This window comes from Rattus norvegicus, chromosome 7, assembly GCF_036323735.1.
Source record: "Rattus norvegicus strain BN/NHsdMcwi chromosome 7, GRCr8, whole genome shotgun sequence".
NCBI lineage: Eukaryota > Metazoa > Chordata > Mammalia > Rodentia > Muridae > Rattus > Rattus norvegicus.
The window spans coordinates 118,060,141-118,078,321 of record NC_086025.1 but is presented as its reverse complement, the minus strand read 5'-3'; the positions used below and the strand labels follow the sequence as shown (position 1 = coordinate 118,078,321).

General features: G+C 39.7%; 1 protein-coding gene across 2 annotated transcripts in view; it reads left to right on the top strand.

The window, feature by feature from the left end:
- Smc1b (structural maintenance of chromosomes 1B) overlaps positions 1 to 17,424 on the top strand; it is a 61,786-nt gene extending 44,362 nt beyond the window's left edge. The window contains exons 19-25 of one of the 2 annotated variants that reach the window (NM_001130498.1): positions 4,451 to 4,546; positions 10,663 to 10,819; positions 11,463 to 11,617; positions 12,584 to 12,735; positions 14,416 to 14,485; positions 15,776 to 15,886; positions 17,025 to 17,424. In NM_001130498.1, the coding sequence (NP_001123970.1) occupies positions 4,451 to 4,546; positions 10,663 to 10,819; positions 11,463 to 11,617; positions 12,584 to 12,735; positions 14,416 to 14,485; positions 15,776 to 15,886; positions 17,025 to 17,165 (882 nt within the window). In that variant the 3' untranslated portion in view covers positions 17,166 to 17,424. The remainder of the gene's footprint in view (positions 1 to 4,450; positions 4,547 to 10,662; positions 10,820 to 11,462; positions 11,618 to 12,583; positions 12,736 to 14,415; positions 14,486 to 15,775; positions 15,887 to 17,024) is intronic. The other variant, XM_063263329.1, reaches the window with a different exon arrangement.
- Positions 17,425 to 18,181: the final 757 nt, after the last annotated feature.

The window sequence follows — 18,181 nt, the reverse complement described above, 5'->3', positions numbered from 1 at the left end:
TATCAGGAAAAGTATCAGAACCAGCATCAGACTTAAACTAAGAAATGGTTGGGGCTGTTAACATCAGAATAGATATTTAAGACAAATGTGATTATTAATAAGCTAAAACCCCCACTGGATAATTTAAACAGAAATGGAAATTTTAAGCAGAACCAAAAAGAAACACTAAAAGAAATGAATACTTTAGATGGGCTTCCTAACAGATTGAACAAAGCTAAAGATCTCTGGGCTTAAAGATGGCTTTATAGGAATCCCAAAAGTAAAAGACAATGAGAAAAAAAGCAGAAAGAGATTTCCCAGGTACTCTGTAAAAATTACAAAAGGTATAAAATATATATACTAAGAAAGAAGAAATGGATAACAGAATAGATTATTTCCAAGAGAAATACTGGAAGATCAATAGGTGAAAAATGTGGGGAAAAAAAAAAAACAAAGCAAAGAAGAGTACCAGAGTAAAAAAGCAAACACCTTTGTAAATGTATCTTTTATTCACCAGATGTTATTGTCATCTTGGAGGCTTACTGCTTGAATAAGCTCACCCTTTCTAGTTCTTGATAAACTCTAGCTGGCTGATTCAATGCAGCTGTTCTGGCCCAAACTTCTTTCCAAGCAGATTCAAACTGACTTCTCTCCACTTCTGACTGAATTGCTCTTCTTGGCCTAAAACTAACTCTGGCACTCTGTTGTAATCTTCTGGCTTCTCATTCTCTGGTTCATTCTGTCTTCACCTGTAACCTGCCTATAACCTGTCTCTGTAAAACTGTCCAGTAAAATTGCTTCCTCATCCCCCCAAACTCTGGGATGTTGTCAAATAGCCTCTTTTTCCTGTGCTACTCTCATGAGAGTTGGGCATATCATATCTCTTGACTCATTCTGTCAAATCTTTCTCTGATTTGTTACTTTGCATCTCAATTAGATGTCACTTTCAAACATGGCTACCTCCTTCTACAAACTAACCTTACCTACATTGTTTAGGATTAAAAATGTGTACTAAGGGTGCATGTGTATTCCAACCAAATCATACTATAACCCAGGACATGTCTACATTCCAGCCAGATCATATTTTTGGATGTGCTCCCTTGCCAGAGTAGCCAAATTGATGGATTGAATTTCCTCTATGCACCATACAGTTCCAGCCATGACTCCTTGATGGAGAATGGGGGATAGAATCAATGCTGGTGAAAAGAAAGTGGTGATCTTGCCCTAAGACAAGCCCACAAATCTCAAAAGTTTAAAGGGGATCCAATTGGGGATTCTGGAAATATATTGACTGCTCAACAAAAGAAAGTAAGTCTGTTTTGTCGCTTCCCATGGTTCCAAGAATTTGTCTCAGTGCCATCTTGAGAAGGAACCTGTTATTTAAGACTGAACTACTTTGGGGTTGGGGATTTAGCTCAGTGGTAGAGCGCTTGCTACAAGCGCAAGGCCCTGGGTTCGGTCCTCAGCTCCGAAAAAAAAAAAAAAAAAGAAAAGAAAAAAGAAAAAAAAAAAGACGGAACTACTTTGGGAGCCTGAAAACAAGAACAAAAATCACAAGTAAAGGAGTCCGGAATCAACCTCCCACAGGCTCCTCAGCGCAAGCTCCACAGTGGCAAACAGCCAAGGAAGCATTGTGGGATGGAGGACTAGATGCTAACACACCAGAAAGATTTAGCTCAGGCAATGAAAAGTACAGTGGTTGGGCTGGAGAGAAGGCTCAGCAGTAAAGAGTACTTGCTGCTCTTGCAGAGAACCCATGTTCAATGCATAGCATTCACATCAGGTAGTTCATGACCTTTGATCTGTAACTCCAGTTCCAGGGGATCCATTGACTTCTAACATCTACTACATACATATAGTTAAAACATTTACATGTAGGATAAAATGAATAAATCTTAGTGTCCTATTGCTATAGAGAGACACCATGACCATGGCAACTCTTATGAAGGAAAGCATTTAATTTAGGCATACAGTTTCTGAGGTTTAGTCCATTGTTGTCATGAAGAACATGACAAGCATGCAACCAGACATGGTGCTGGAGAAGTAGTTGGGAGTTCTACAGCTGGATCTGTAGGCAGCAAGAAGAGAGAGACTGGATTCAATATGGGCTTTTTGAAACCTCAGAACCTACCCCCAATGACACACTTCATTCCTTCAACAAAGCCACCCCTACCCCAACAAGGCCACACCTAATCCTTTCAAATTATACCACTCCTTGGTGACCCAGTATTCAACTATGAGCCTATGGGAGCCATTCTCATTCAAACAGTCACAAAACCTAGTAAGTTTTAAAAGAAAAAGTACCCTGGTTAACAGACCTGCTTTTGCTTGGCAAGAAGCTGAGCCTACCACATGAGGATACCTGGAGTCTGAGAGCATCAAGCTTAAGGTTAGTTGGTACCTCAGCCCTTGGAGCTGCCTATCTTACATGAGGCTTAATAGGATTCTGAAACTCCAGTGCAGTATCTCCTGTGCACAGCCTTACTCTCAACAAAATGTTTAACACTTACCAGGTTTTGAAAAGATGATGATTCAAAGCCAGGAAGAAAAAGCTACTCTTTCTTCTTCATAAATAGATCCTTCCTGGCCTGTGTTGTATATATGTACATATATACAGATAGTGTAACTAATGTAAGCACATTACTAAAGTAGAACATTATGTCCTGTTACTAACAAAAAACATACACAAACCAATGGGCCAGAATAAAGGATCCAGAAGGAAATTTATACATTAGTCTTCATGTACTTTAACATACACTTTAGCAGCCTGATTTTTAGTAAAAGGGCTAAAGTCAGATATTGGAGAAAAGACATCCTCAGTAAAGGGACTGAAAAATTCTGTCACATATTAAAGAATGAAACTCTTTCCCTATTGCTATATGAAAATAAATTCAAAATAGATTGAAGACTTTAATGTGAGACTTGGAACTGCCAGGGGAAATAGAATCCTTGAAAATATATGGAGAGGTGAGGACTTAGTGAAAAGGATTCCAACAACTCAAGAACTGACAGCAAGAATTGACGCTTAGATCATAATGGCTACTATCAAGAAACAAATGGCAACATGCACACTGGTGAGGATGTGAGAAAATACATCATTTATACAATGCTAGTAGAAATGCAAACTAGCATACCCAACTGTAGAAATCTGTATTCTTGTTTCTCAAAAAAGTAAAAAAAATAGCCAGCAACAAAAACCTACCATATGATTCAGATACACTACTATTCTGTTATGTGTTCTGAAGAATTACCATACTACAGGTACACCTGAATATCTGTGTATATTAAAGTACTGTTCACCATAGTCAACATGAAAATAATTTGGATTCCAATCAACAGATGGATAGGTAAAGAGAATGTCTATGCACACACAAAAGTTTGTTCAACTGTAAAGAATGACATAACATTTGAAGAAAAATAGAACTTGAGATCATGATGTTAAAATATTTTAGGCAAACTTAGACAAAATCCATTTATATATGCAATGAAGTCATACTCATGAGATGTTGAGCTTTTGCAATACATTTAACACTCAGCTTTAACTTACATTTGAGCTGTTTTAATACATATTGTAACCAGACTTTTGGATACTTTAAGGTTCCCTTTCTACCACCCTTCTCCACCCTTATCCCACCTTCCAACCCTGCAATACTATGTTGAAGAGAAAGAAGGTTAGAGAGGGAAAAGGGGTACTGATACTGTTAGACTACTTCCTGCTGATTAGGGGTATGGAGTTCTTTGGGGCATGTTTGATCTTCACCATCAGGATATCCAATTTTTTTCTCATTTCTCTTCCCACAATTAATTAACAAACCACAACAACAGCAACCAGCAACAGCAGCTGCCCACCACTACCACCTCTCAGGACACTAGCATTTATATGCTCTTTCCAGAGTCTCCAGAATTCCAAACATCATACACTTGCAGAAACTATCTGTAGCTGTCAAAATCATGCTTCTGCTAGAGCATGAGGCAAATCATATCTCACATATGGATTTGCTACAAGACTGGCTTCCAGGCAGCCAAGTTGAGGATCTTAAAGCTCACACCCACAGTGACACACTTCCTCCAATAATGCCACACCTCCTAATAGTGCCACTGGCTGGGCCAAGCATATTCAAACCATCACATTGAGTGTTGATGGTGGGTCTCAGAAATGTAGATTAAAAAGGTACAGTTTGAGAGAAGACAGCCAGAAAGCAGCTGAGGTGAGAATTGAGCAGACATGCAGGGTGGGCTGCACTGATAACAGAGAAATATGTCAGTTCTGAGAGTGGGTCCCACCTGCTTTGTCAATAAGGTATGATTACAATAAAGTGAACGTAGGACACTGCTGCATGATTATGTCAAGATTGGCCAAGGCCAGTCCTTTTTGACTGTGTGACTGTGTAAGGATGGTAGCTTGATCTGAATGACTCAGTAAGTAGCTGGAGTAGAGGTTATCATCCAGGTAAGAGTGTCTGTTTTTCAGCTAACTGAAACAGAAAGTACCCAGGCAACGGCTGATATCTATGAAAAAGAAGCATCCATCCAAATAGACTACAGCCCTCTAAGGGAGGATTGGAAGGTAACGGAAAGATTTCTGATAGTGATTAATGGTAATATTGGCTATTAAAATATTATAGAATAATTTTTATATGGTTAGGTTTAAGATGTGTGGAGTTGGGTTAGTTGGTGGGGTTTATTTTGTTTTTATTTTGTCGGGGGAAGAGACATCAAAGGGGAAAAAAAAGAAAGCTGGGATAATGATTGAGAATGTCTGCAATCCCAGCTTCACTTGGGCTATAGACAGGGGCATCAAAAATGGACTGTTAGCCTGTGTGCCATGGAACTCCGTCTCCAAAAATCAAAATAGAAACTATAGAAGTGATCCAGTCAGTAAAGTGCCTGCCAAGTAAACATAATAGCCCGAATTTGGCTCCCTAGTACTAAAAAAAAAAAAAAAAAAAAGGCAGGTGCAACAGTTTTATGTTTGTAATTCCAGAGCTGGGGAAACAGACACAGGTTGGTCCCTGAAATTCACTGTCCAGCTACTCTAGCCAATCAGTAAGCCCCAGGTCCAGTGACAGATTCTGTCTCAAAAAATAAGATGGAGCTGCAGAGACGGCTCAGTGGTTAAGAGCACTGGCTGTTCTTCCAGAGGTCCCAGGTTTTGTTCCCTTCACCCACATAGCCACTAACAAATTATCTGTGACTCCAGTTCCAAAGGATCCAATGTCCTCTAGCCTCCTTGGACACTGCATGCAGGTGGTGCACAGACAGACATACAAGCAAAGACACTTGTAAAATAGAAATAAATTTTTTAATTAAATAAAAGTAAGGTAGAGAGAAACTGAAGTAGACAGCTAACCAGACTCTGGCTTCCACAAACACATGTGCACACACAAAAATGTGTGTGCACTACCAAACATCTGTATTAACAGTGCTTTCAACACCAGAGAGCTAGCAGTTCTTTAGTTCTCTGAACACCAGCTGGAAATGTTAAGAGTTCAGTCCCAATCTGGCACTGTCTAGGGTAGCATCAAATCCCACAAGTTCAGGGCACAGACTGTTTGGATGCCAGTCACGCAGGGGTGCCTTAACCCTTGAGTATGGTAATTTGCCAGAATTACACACAGAATTGAGAGTAATAATTTATTCTACATTTGCCAATTTGTTATTGAATGTCGGAGATGGAGAGGAAAGGACACGGCTGCTCCTAGGTATAGTGGAAGAGAAGGTTTATTGTAGTTGTGTGGGATAATAGACAGAGGCAGGGATATGTGGGAGAGTCCAAAGTGGACATGACCAGACTGAGTTGCTCCACGTGAGGAGTAGGGAGGGAAGGTAAGGAGAGGGGAAAGAAAATTGGGTGCAGCAAGGAAGCCCAATGGTACAGAAAGCAAGTAACCAAAATGGTTAAATTATATATGGAAGAGCAGCTCAGCCTCCTGGGCTGGAGAGTTAAAGGTAGGGGGCTGGTTATTCCAGCCACGTAGGCACCCTGTATTAGGATGCAGGGAGATCGTTCAGGATCCACTTTACTGTGTTAAATAGGCTCCTCAGATGTTTGTTCCAGGTTTGAAGCCAACAGTTATAAAAGATAACATGGGAAGAGCCAACTGGAAGAGCTGTACAGGACAGGGATGCAGGAGGTACAGAGCTCCCGTGCATTTTTGCCTCCTGTAGGTGTGCTGCCCTGCCAGCCAATCAATGTGTCCCCCAAACTGGATGTCCCTCTCTCAGCTGGTAACTTTGGTGATTAAACAGAATCCCTAGCTTCTCTTCATTCCCATTGAAGATGTGCTGAAAGTTACAAGCTTCTAATGCCATTTGGTACACCTAGCAATCAGTGTTTATCCTACAAATTTCAGTTTATTAGCATTAATTTAGGTTACAGTGAAAGGGGAAGATTGTGAATAACAATAGCAACTCCTTTTGTCTTATCTCTCAAGAAATGCCAAGCTATGAGCCTAGAACCACTTCTAATACCAAGTATCTGTTACAAAATAGCAGGAAATAGGTAACTTTTTTTAAATGAAACAATCATGCTTTAGGCCAGCTGACCTTGAACTGATGTGCACACTGTGAGTACTACTATTTGGGCTACCTACCTACATTACCAGTATCTTCAGAGAAGTGAACCTACCTTTGGGCTAGTACTGTTCTAAAACTGAAGTTGTTTCTAGAAAGCCTAAGCCGTTGTCTCCTGGTTACAGTGTGATTTAAACAAGGTCCCATGTTCATTCCTGAGCCAGTAACTTGGTAACCTTAGCCTTTCTCTGAGTCATTACTATTCCTACTCTACTATTCCTAGTCTCTTAGCATTTCCACACAGGTAAGAGTGACTCATCTTCTCAAAGCATGGGCTAGGTTGAAAATCAAGAGTGATGTTGAGTAGCCAGCCCCACATCTTTAAACATGTTAATATACTTGGGAGACTTATGGATTCTTTGATTATATCTGTGTCAGCTTTTTTCTTCTCTGCAGTTTTTATTTACTACTTTCTTTGCTTTAGTTTAGAAAAATCTTTCCTACCTCATTATCCAGTAAATTATTTTGTGTTGATGAAGTATCTGGTTTTTTTTGTTGTTTTTTGAGACAGGGTCTTGTGTAGCCCAGGCTGGTCTCAAACTCACTATGTAGTTGAAAATGACCTTGAACTTAATATTTTTGTTTCCATTTCCCAGGTACTGAGTTTAGAGGCATGTCCCACTATACCCAGTGTATAAAGTGCTAGGGATGGAACCCAGGCCTTTGTCAACACTAAGCAAGTGCTCTCTACTACCTGAGATACTGCCCCAGCATATGTCTTCTTTAGTTTTCATTTGCCTGCCTGGTCAGATTATATAAAAACAGCTGTATAGAGATAGAAGACAGAGAGAGAGGTTTCTTCTGACCTTAGGTGCTTATTCATGGGGGATGGAGGGCACTTTTGTCATCTATATGTGTAGATGGCCAAATGCCTACAGAAGATCACATGCCACCCCTTATAGGGATAGAAATGACTAACGTAGCCCCAAAGGGAAGCTGGGAAACTACTGTTTCCAACTTCAAGAGGATATTTAAAAATGTAGAATGTTATAACTGTTTTCTGCTAAGTAGTCTTTGTCAGAGGGGGAAAGTACTGGTCCCATTGAAGAGGAGGTCCTCTGGTCATGAAAGCAGGAGAGAGTCTTGATTGGCTATGTGGATTAGGTGATTGCCATCCTATGTTCCTGGAGAGGCTTGGAAAAATGGAGGGCTGTAAGCAGATGATTTTGCTACAGACTAGAATTGAAAGATTTTCCTGAAAGGTTGAAGGAACCAGAGGCAGGGGAAATGGAGTGTAACAGTGAGAGAAAGTGTTGATTCAGGGTGACAGTGACTGGTCCCATTGCCAGAACTGTCGCACCAAAACAAGTTAGCATAAGAAGCAGGGAGCTACAGAGCATCAAAGAAAGGGAACAAAATAAAATAGAGGACTAATGTAAAGAATAATATCTCACCTGGGGTGAAAGTGATAAAGATCCCTTTTAGCCAGAATTTCTCCACAGCATCCAAAAAGTCTTTTTACAGATGAGTCAGGAACAAGTGGGGTTGTTTTGGAGTCAGAGCTATCAGGAAAACATATGTAAAACATTTTCTTTGTGTATAAGAAGTTTAGTAGGGAAAACATTTAAAAGACATGGTGAAACATAGGTACGAGACTAGTAAGGAGGAAAGAATGGGCATGGAGAGGAACCAGTGAGGGAAAAAAACAGAAATAATTTTTGTTTGGTGTTTTCAAGCCCCATTTCAAATCATTTAGGGTTTGTTGGCATGGAAGCAGCATTGCTTGAAGAGGGCATAAATCCCATCCTTAGTAGTCAGATCTAGTCCTTTTTAATTTTGGAGTACAGCCGCAGTCAAGGAGTGAGGCTGGGCTTGAAAAGGAAGATGGTAAGCTGTTTGGGCTGACGAAAATTGTTACACCTATATTCCAAGATTATTTAGTAAATATATTTTATATTGTCAGGCTATATAAAAAGACATTTTAGTTCTAAATTGCATTCTACCAAAAGAAATGATTTTTAACTTTAATAAAAAAGGTATACTCCCAGAGACATTGACTTGCCTTGTCAAGAATAAATGATTCATTTTAAAGTTTTCTAAAATTAACCCTATAACAGAATGTAAAATTTTTATAACATTTCCATTCCGCACAGTCAACCAACAGATGGAAAAAATGTAAGCAGTCAGTCATGTCAAATATGTAATAAATAATTTACATGTAACAGGGACTGAACTAACAAAGAAGGCCAGTTCTTTACTCCTTTTGTTGATGGACAAATCTGTAGTTCACCACATACAGACAGCGGTAAGCATAGTTCTTAACACCATTCTATTTAAAAATAGATTGTTTGGAGGCATAATTTATAAAGCAAAATAACCAAATTAAATGAGGTTTTGGAATTTCTAAGAGGATATTCACAAGCATCACTGCTAAAGCCTATATACTCTTTGTAGAGCTTCATAGTAAGAGTGTAGGCACTGGCCCTGAAATGCCCTCCATCTGGGTAAAGATTGGATTATGGTCTGAAAGTACTACAGGTGAAGCTAAGTTGGTGAGACTCTCCTTCATCTAAGACATCTCCAGATGATTCTGAAGGCTTATGGGTTAATAGATATTACTTAATAGAATCACTTGTTGACTCTACAGAGACAAAAACCCAACTGCCAAAGATACCAATTGGATATTCTGAATACCTTTTCAAAGCTGTGGGTTTGAGGACAGAATATCTGGCAGCCTCCTTTAATCAGGGCACATGGGTAGTTAGAGTGTAGACCCTGAAATTAGCTTTTGATTTGAAGAAGAATCGAATGCCAAGGTAAAGGGTGTGGCTAACTGAACTAGCATGCAGGCACCATACCAGTCAGGTGTTAAGCTTAGGAACAAAGTTTCCTTGTTCACAGCATCCTCAAATGCCAGTTTGAAAGACGTTGAGAATAATTATTTGCCTCTCTCCAGTTCGAGACATTTAGGATGTGAGTGCAGACTGAGATCCTCCACTGGGCAAGAAAACCCATCTCCCTGTCATGTGGAGTACATGAGGAGTATTTCATCTTTAGATAAGGAGGGTGTTCTGTTTTGTTTTGGGTCAGGCGTACATAACCAGAGCTAGTCAGGCCTATCCAGCCAGAGGCAAATGCAACAGACTTCTAGTAGGCATTAATTCCCAGGCATCCTTGTCCTGTAAGGAGGCTAACAAGCATCTCTGATGGGATGATGCTCCATCGAACGGAACTTGTATTCCATATAAGGGAACAACTTGGCCTGGGGACTTCCTGCCATGGGAACATATTGTAAATTTAACTCATTTTACTCAAGCAGACTTTCTTGACCAATTTTTATATACCTGATTCTGGGTATTACTTTACATTATAAGCAAACCTTAAGTTTACTTTAAACTTGTTTTGCTTTGCTTGCTTTATCCCAGGGAAGCTAGGAAGTGTAGTCTTTCAGCAGGAAACTATCATACTTGATCACTTAAAATTTACTTTACTGCTATTTTTTAAAAGTCACCCAAATAATGCACTTTATTCAGTTTTCAAATACTGTTTTTCCCAGTGAGTTAAATATTACCTTTATTATGTATTAATAATCCCCTTTAGGACTCAAGAAAGTTTTCCTGGAAGAGTGTGGCTACACCTTCCCCTTCCCCTCCTATTTCACTGACTTTGGAGTTATGCATTATACCTCCAGGACATTTGAATTCCTTCTCTGTGCAGAGGGTGAAGTAGAGTCAGATAGTAGCATCCTTGCCAGGTGTGGTGACACAAACTTGTAATCTCAGCATTTGGGAGTTTGAGGCATGAGGATTGCTACAAATATGATGCTTATCTAAGCTACATTGTGAATACCAGACCAACCAAGGCTAAAATGCAAGACCCTATCTCAAGAAACCAACTAACCAACACCCCACCCCCAACCCCAGAATAGATGATAGTAGTCTTAGGCCAACAAAGTGGCTCACCAAATAAAGCCACTTGCTACCAACCTGAATTCAATTCCTTGGTCATACATAACTGAAGAAGAGAATCAGTCCTAAAAGTCATCCTCTTACCTCTACACACCTGCTGTGGGAGATATGCTCACTCACACAGAATGGTAAATCTTGTACTTAGGTCTTACCTTTGAGTTTTAAAAGTGTGCCAATCAGTGTTGTTCTTTGCTAATGACAGGCTCTACAATCAGATAAGGAGGTGGAGGCCCACCTCACACTCCTTCTACAGCAAGTAGCATCCCAAGAAAATACTCTACTGAAGACTGCAGCTCCAAACCTGCGAGCACAGGAGAACTTAAAGGCTGTCAGAGACAAATTTCAAGAATCTGCAGATGGTAAAATTACGTTTATAGTTGTTAGCAAGATTATATTCATCTGTGTTTTTATTTCTGTATGTGCCAGCAACCTCCTTGTATTGTACCTTTCTTTTATTAACATGCATTTTTCTCTGTCGCTGTATGGTGATGTGTGCTTTTTAATACTGAAACACAAATGCCTTCCTTCATAAAGAATGTTCTGCTTTACTTAAAAGTAGGTTTACTGGGGGTTGAGAATGTAGTTCTGTTGGACAAATACTTACCTAATATATATGAAGCCATGGAAATCCCCATTAACTGGGTTTTTGCATCTGTATAATACCAGAACTCTAGAGGTAGTCAGGAGCATCAGAAGTTAAGGGCCATCCTCAGCCACATAATGAGTTTGAGGCCAGCCCGGCCTCATGAGACTTTGTCTCAACAACAAAATAGCATTAATTATTTTAAAACATAATCAAGATTTTTCATACTAGACAAATAAGTATATTAAATACACTGTCAGGATTTGCTAACATTATTCAGATATTAGCTCTATCAGGAAAAGACTCCTCAAGCTTAAAATATATGTTATCAGAATTTAGTAATAAGTAAAGTATTTTGAATGCAGGTATATTCAAGACAACCAAACTCAAAAATAAAGATTATTGATTTTTTTCCTTAGCTTTTGAGGCCAGCAGAAAGGAAGCCAGAATATGTAGGCAAGAGTTTGAACAGGTGAAAAGACGGAGGTACGATGCTTTCAGTCAGTGTTTTGAGCACATCTCGGTCTCAATTGATCAAATCTACAAGAAGCTCTGCAGGAACAACAGTGCCCAGGTGTGTTTCTCAACCTCTGACACTAGAGGGAGCTTAGTGTCAATGATGGTGTTTGTTTTCTGGTGAGAAATAAATGACTATGGCATAGTCCTTAATGACAAAGTTGCAAAGCCAGTACAGGAAGACTGATCATCTCAAGACATGTGTTCTGGAGTCTACTCAACTTTACTAGTGGCACACAAGTCAGAGCTACTCTGAGTCTATTCTTCCACTTGAAACATGAGTGGGGTTAGATCATTTGTTGTCTAAATTTTTTCAAGTGCTGAAATTCTAGTAAAAATTTACTTAAACTACTGTCTGTATGGTGAAGAAATAATTTTGGTATTAACATATTGAAGGAGAGTAGAAAGAAAACTAAAGGCGGGATCAGATCCCCATAATATCCATTTGAATGAATCTCTGGGCCCATTTTATTATCCACCCCTGTTGTATTAGCAATAGCCATAGCAAATACTTGTAGAATTAAATGTGGAACAAAGATAGAAGTCAAGATTTGTGTACCAGCTCTACTTTGACTCACATTAGGACTGAAATGATCCTGAATCTGAATTTTAGGATTTCAGCAAAAATTAAATTTTTAGCAAAATAAGCATATTAACTCATCAGAAACAGGATTCATACATACACCTACAGTCTGTGGCCACTAATAAGTATTCAGTAAATGTCAGAGGCATGGACCATCAAGTAAGTTGATGAAGGCTGTTCATAAGTCTGTAGCATCTACTGCTGAGGTTCAACTGGAATTATAATGGAAAGAGATGGGCCGTGAATATGTTGAGCATTCTCTTTTCCCCTTAATCCTGATAACCTTGATATCTGTGGGTAATATTTATAAGTATTAGTATTTTTCCCATCAAAACTGGGGAGAACCTAACCAAGGGAAAGAATTTTTTCACTTAAATATGTTGCCACCTAACTTAAATGTATTAGTTACTTTTCTGATAAGGCTAAATAAATGTGTTTCAGGCATTTCTTAGCCCAGAGAACCCTGAAGAACCTTACTTAGATGGAATTAGCTATAATTGTGTGGCTCCAGGCAAACGGTTCATGCCTATGGACAACTTGTCAGGGGGAGAAAAGTGTGTGGCTGCTCTGGCTCTTCTGTTTGCTGTACACAGGTAAGGCCACAGGAAGTTACTAAGTTTGTCTTTCTACAGAAAGCCTGTAATTATTTTTAAATAATATTTAGCAAAGCTATCTTTTAGTCATAAAATTGAAGTTTGGTTTAAGCCTATTATATCAAGTTAGAAAATCTACAAGTACAATCTTTGATAAAATTTGTCAATAGCCAATAGTTTTCTAGCTTTATAAAAGGATGATACTTGGATGATCAACATAGGACATCAAGATTTCCCAAAAATGAACAAAAGCAATGACCTAGCTTACATGTTATTTTCCTAAGCCATACTCAGAGCTCTGCTGTGTAATGAAAGCAAAGTATTTCTTCCTTTGAAAAAAGGAAGTATGGGGGTCTTGAAATCCTCATTCCCACTGATGATGGCTGTACTGTTTCCCTTGAAATACAAATCAAGAAACAAAAGTTGAGTAAAATTAAGACAGATTAAGAACAGATTTCAGCAACCATTGCAGGCAATAGCAGTGTGGGTGCTCCTGTCTTCCCATCACCAGGAACAGAATATAGGAATTTGACTTCTGGTCTCAAGAAAGAAATGGGACAGGCCCCACAGGAGAGGTACAGACAAAAACCATGATGGGGTAGACACAGGATCACAGAATGAGATTATCACTAGGCAGCAACCCATCCCTTCACTCTATGAAATAATCACACTTTCAGGTACTATTGCAGGCTCTGGAGATTCTGTGAACCAAACAAAGTGTCTTTCTCAAAAATACTTAATTTTGCCAGTGGTGGTGGTGCCCACCTTTAATTCCAGCACTCAGGGGAGGCAGAGACAGGTAGATCTCCATGAGTTTGAGGTCAGCCTGGTCTATAAAGTGAGTTCCAGGATAGCCAGGGCTGTTACAGAGAAACCCTGTCTCAAAAAACAAAGAATGTCATTTTTGCTGGGGGCGGTAGTTCAGCAATAGAGTACATGTCTCCCATTTTGAGACCTTAGGCTCATTTAAGACACCATTGTGGGGAGATTTGTTTTCCTTGGAGGAGATAGTGAAGTACATTTGTAAACAGTTTCCCTAATATAGAGAATATTTGTAAATGATAAATCCCATAAAGAGAATAAAAGGAATGGAGATATGCATGGCCCTCAGGTACTTTACAACAATAAAAAGATTATATTACTTAAGAGTTAAGGGAACAAGTTATATAGATAGCTAAAGCAAGAAAGAATGCTCTAGATGTAACAAAACCAAGTGTGCTTAGCATGTGTGGAATATACATTTGTGTGGCAGTGATAGCAACAGGGTTAGGATGTTGTTCTAACAAGCAAGTGTTGACTTGGGACAATGTGAGAGCTAGAGGTTACTGACAGAATGGAATGTGAAGGAGTCAGTCATGGCTTCATGGGTTTAGTCTAAATAACCTTAATAATAGTTGTTGCCACTAGCTGCCCACAGGAAAGAACAGTGTGGGTGGGGGTTGGTGGGGTGAGAGGTTGCTGGGGAAAATGATGGCTTAATGTTCATGTGGAATCCAGTATGCAGACATATGAGAAGAGAGCTCAGAGCTGTCCCTCAAGTGTGCATGAGCTAGGCATGGTGGCACAAGACGCCTCTCAGAGGTCTTGATTACCTAAGGATTTTTGCTCTTTGCCTCTAAGTCTTTTATATCATAAAACAAATAGGAAGTTGTTACTCATGTGCATGTTGTTATTTTCTAGTTTTCGACCTGCTCCATTCTTTGTATTAGATGAAGTAGATGCAGCCCTGGACAATACTAACATCGGCAAAGTAAGTTTCTGATTTCATCCCCCCGTCACACACACACACACACACACACACACACACACACACACACACACACATTCCTTTTGGTTTTTCAAGACAGGGTTTCTCTGTGTAGTCCTAGCTGTCCTGGAACTCTCTCTGTAGACAAGGCTGCCTCAAACTCAGAGATCTGCTTGCCTCTGCCTCCCAAGTGCTCGGATTAAAGGTATGGTCTACCACTACCCAGCTTCTGTTTTCAATTTCTAGTAGAATGTTTATGTCCTAGTTTTATTTTATTGCTGTGACAAAATTGTGGTCAAAAACAACTTAGGGAGAAAGGCTTATTAGGATTATATTTGTGTCATAATCTATCACTGAGGACAATCAGGACAGACAAGCAGAAGCTTGAAGAAGAAACCATGGAGGCAAAGAGCAGCAATCCTTAGGGTAATCAAGACCTTTTAGAACCTCTGAGAGACTTCTTGTTTCACCATGCCCAGCTCATGCACACCTGGGGATAGCTCTGAGCTCTCTTCTCACATGTCTACATACATCCATTTGATGGCTTGCTTGTCAAACAAAACAAAATGACAAAACAAACCACTCAGAACTTGGGCACAGAACTAAGACTCAGACTTTTGTCTAGTATGATAGTACTTACCAAGTCCCTAAGATTGGTCTGGGTCAGAATACACTGGAACTAACTGTTATGTGTTCAAGATTCTATGCTTCTGGAGTACCACATACAGTACGTGAATAGACAGGTGAAAAAGCCACTTTTGCAGAAGGGACTCTGGTGTTAAGAGACCATGGTAGTAGCCATGATGCAGGAATTGAAGTCTTGGAATAGTGAAGTAGGAACAGGAGATAAGAGCATCCTATGGTCTAGATATAAAATGTCCCCACATAAAGGCTGTGGCAGTGGAAAGGGATTTTCTTCAATTGAGCTTCCTAAAGGAAACTTTGAGAGGGTAGGGCCTTAGTGAGAGGATATTAGGTGATTCTAGGCATTGCCTCAAGGATACAGAACCCTCAGACCCTTCACTTCTCTAGAATTACAGAATTACACCACCACACCCTAATCATTTTATTTCCTTGGAATTGAGCTTCCTGGAGGAGCTAGAATTCATCTTTACCCAAGACTTGATTATAAAATCATATACACTTGCCATGGTTTCCCAATCTTTAAGCCTTGAGTTATCAACTCAAATGTGATTTTTTAAACCTAAAAAGAAAGAAAAAGAACCATTGTTCCCAGAGCCCAAAGGAGGCCTTGCCTTGCTGGTGAAAGATGTGCTTTTTATTTCCTCCCAGGTCTCAGGTTACATCAAAGAGCAGAGTCAGGAACAATTTCAGATGATAATCATTTCCCTGAAAGAGGAGTTTTACTCCAGAGCTGATGCACTGATAGGCGTCTACCCAGAGGTAAGGGGCTGTGGGGGAAGGACAGGCCCCATAAACTTCTTTGACCCTGCCAGCCTTGGAGCCTTGGGATTTCCTAACACAATCTAGGAGTTTGCAGACATTCTAGGGTTTCTACAGTAGGTAAATATAAACCAAGTGATTTTTAAATGAGTAAAATTTATGAGTAATTACTCAGATACTCTCTGTGACAGAAAGAAATTTAAGACATACTTAAGTGAAAGAAGGAAATTAAAACTGAAGGTCATGACCCAGCAGACGGCTCAGCAGGTTGGGGCACTTGCTACCAAGCCTATTGACCTGAGTTTTACCATCCAGACCCATGTGATAGAGAAAACCAATTCATCCCTTCCCCACACAAGAGTAAATATGTGTAGTTTAAAAACAAACTCTAAAACTGCAGGGTAGTGAGGTACTTCTGTTTTGCAAATTAGTAACAGAAAAGTTAAAACTGTGCTTCATGTTCTGACTGTGAATATTTTGTGCAAAAATGAATCACTTATCAAAAAAACAGATTCACTAGAAGCTCCAAGGGGTACAGAAACTCTTAGAATTTCAACATATCCATTATAGGTCAAAACCTGAGGTAGGGCCATTAAGATGGCTCAGCTGGTAAAGCCCAGCTGCCAAGCCTGACAACGTAAGTTCCATCCCCAAGATCCATGTAGTGAAAGGAGAGAACCGAACCCCCCCCCCCCACACACACACACACAGAAAAAGTTAAAGCTGTCTTTTAACCTTCACACCTGTACCCTGCAGGCCCACACCTACAAATACACAAAACAAATTTTTAATTAAAAACCTGAGCCAGGGGAATAGAGCAATAATTTAAGACTTTCTGTTTTTAGTCTGTTCACCTTTAACCTAAGATAAAAATTAATTTACTGGGCTAAGTGTGGTGATGCATGCCTTTAATCCCATTACCCAGGAGTCTGAAGTAGACAGATCTCTCTACATTTCAGGACAACCTGATCCACATTGTGAGTTCCAGGACAACCAGGGCTACATAGAGAAACCCTGTCTCAAAAAACTCACACAGGATATCCCTTTTAAACGCATTATTAGATTAACTAATGACCTCACTTTAATAAATACTATTCCTCTGATCGGGAGAACTAAAACTGCCCTACCTCCATTTCAGCACGATGAATGCATGTTCAGCCATGTGTTGACTCTGGACCTTTCCAAGTATCCAGACACTGAAGACCAAGAAGGCAGCAGGAGCCACCGGAAACCCAGAGCACGAGTATCACAGTCCCCGCAGTCTCCCCAGTCTCGTTAGAAATGAAACAGCCACCAGCTGTAGAAGCTTTACCCTGAGCCTGTGGAGGTCAGGTCAGTCTCTGTTTATACCCATGTGTCATAGAAGAAAAATTTCTTACCATTTTGGTAGAACAAGTTATAGCCCACTCCAGCTAAGGAGTGCTCAACCCCATTCCAATAGAGGTTTCTTATGACAACAATGAATGAGGTATATGGTTTTCTTTTGCTTTTAAGGACTTCTGTTTTGAAATAAATTGGTTATAAAATTCTGCAACATCGTTACTCTAGTCTTGCCTTGCATTTATCTTTAAGGGAAACAGCTTGTCTGGGGTTTTATTTTTTTGTGATGCTGGAGAAGGAACCCAGGAAGAATGTTTAAGTGTTGTACCACTGAGTACCTCCCAGCCTTGATAGAGTTTTTAAAAATGTCAGTCATAGTACAGTTAATAAATTGGTGAACCTGGCTTATATGGGAGATTATTTCAGAGAGTGTGTGTCAGTACTGAAAACATAGGTAAAATCTCACAAGTTTTAAAGACAGAAAACTTGTGAGGGCAAAACTTATTTACATGTTTCAGTACAACTTTAATGTTTCTAAGTAGTCTAGTTTCTTTTAAGGGTACACTGAATTATAAGGCTTTGCCAGGTAATAGGGACTTCATGTAAATGTCATCGTGGAAGCTGGAATGTGGCAGTTTTCAGCAGTGCTTGTTCCTATTTCAAAATGGAAAAGGAGGACTCTGCAGGACTCCATAGAAATCAGATCTGGTCCAAATGCTGACCCAGGAACTGTCTCCTGAAATCTTAGCTCACTTCTGAATAGCACTTGTTTCCTGTACACAGCTCTATGCCTGCTTTGTAGACTGAGCAAGATTTAGTTTCATCCCACATATGCACACAGACACATACACACAAACACACCCACAAAAATAAAATGTAATAAGATACAATCATAGAACCACCCCCTGCAAAAGCAAAGATACCTTTTATATACATTAAGTGGTTAGGAAATACACAAATGCTACAATTAATAGT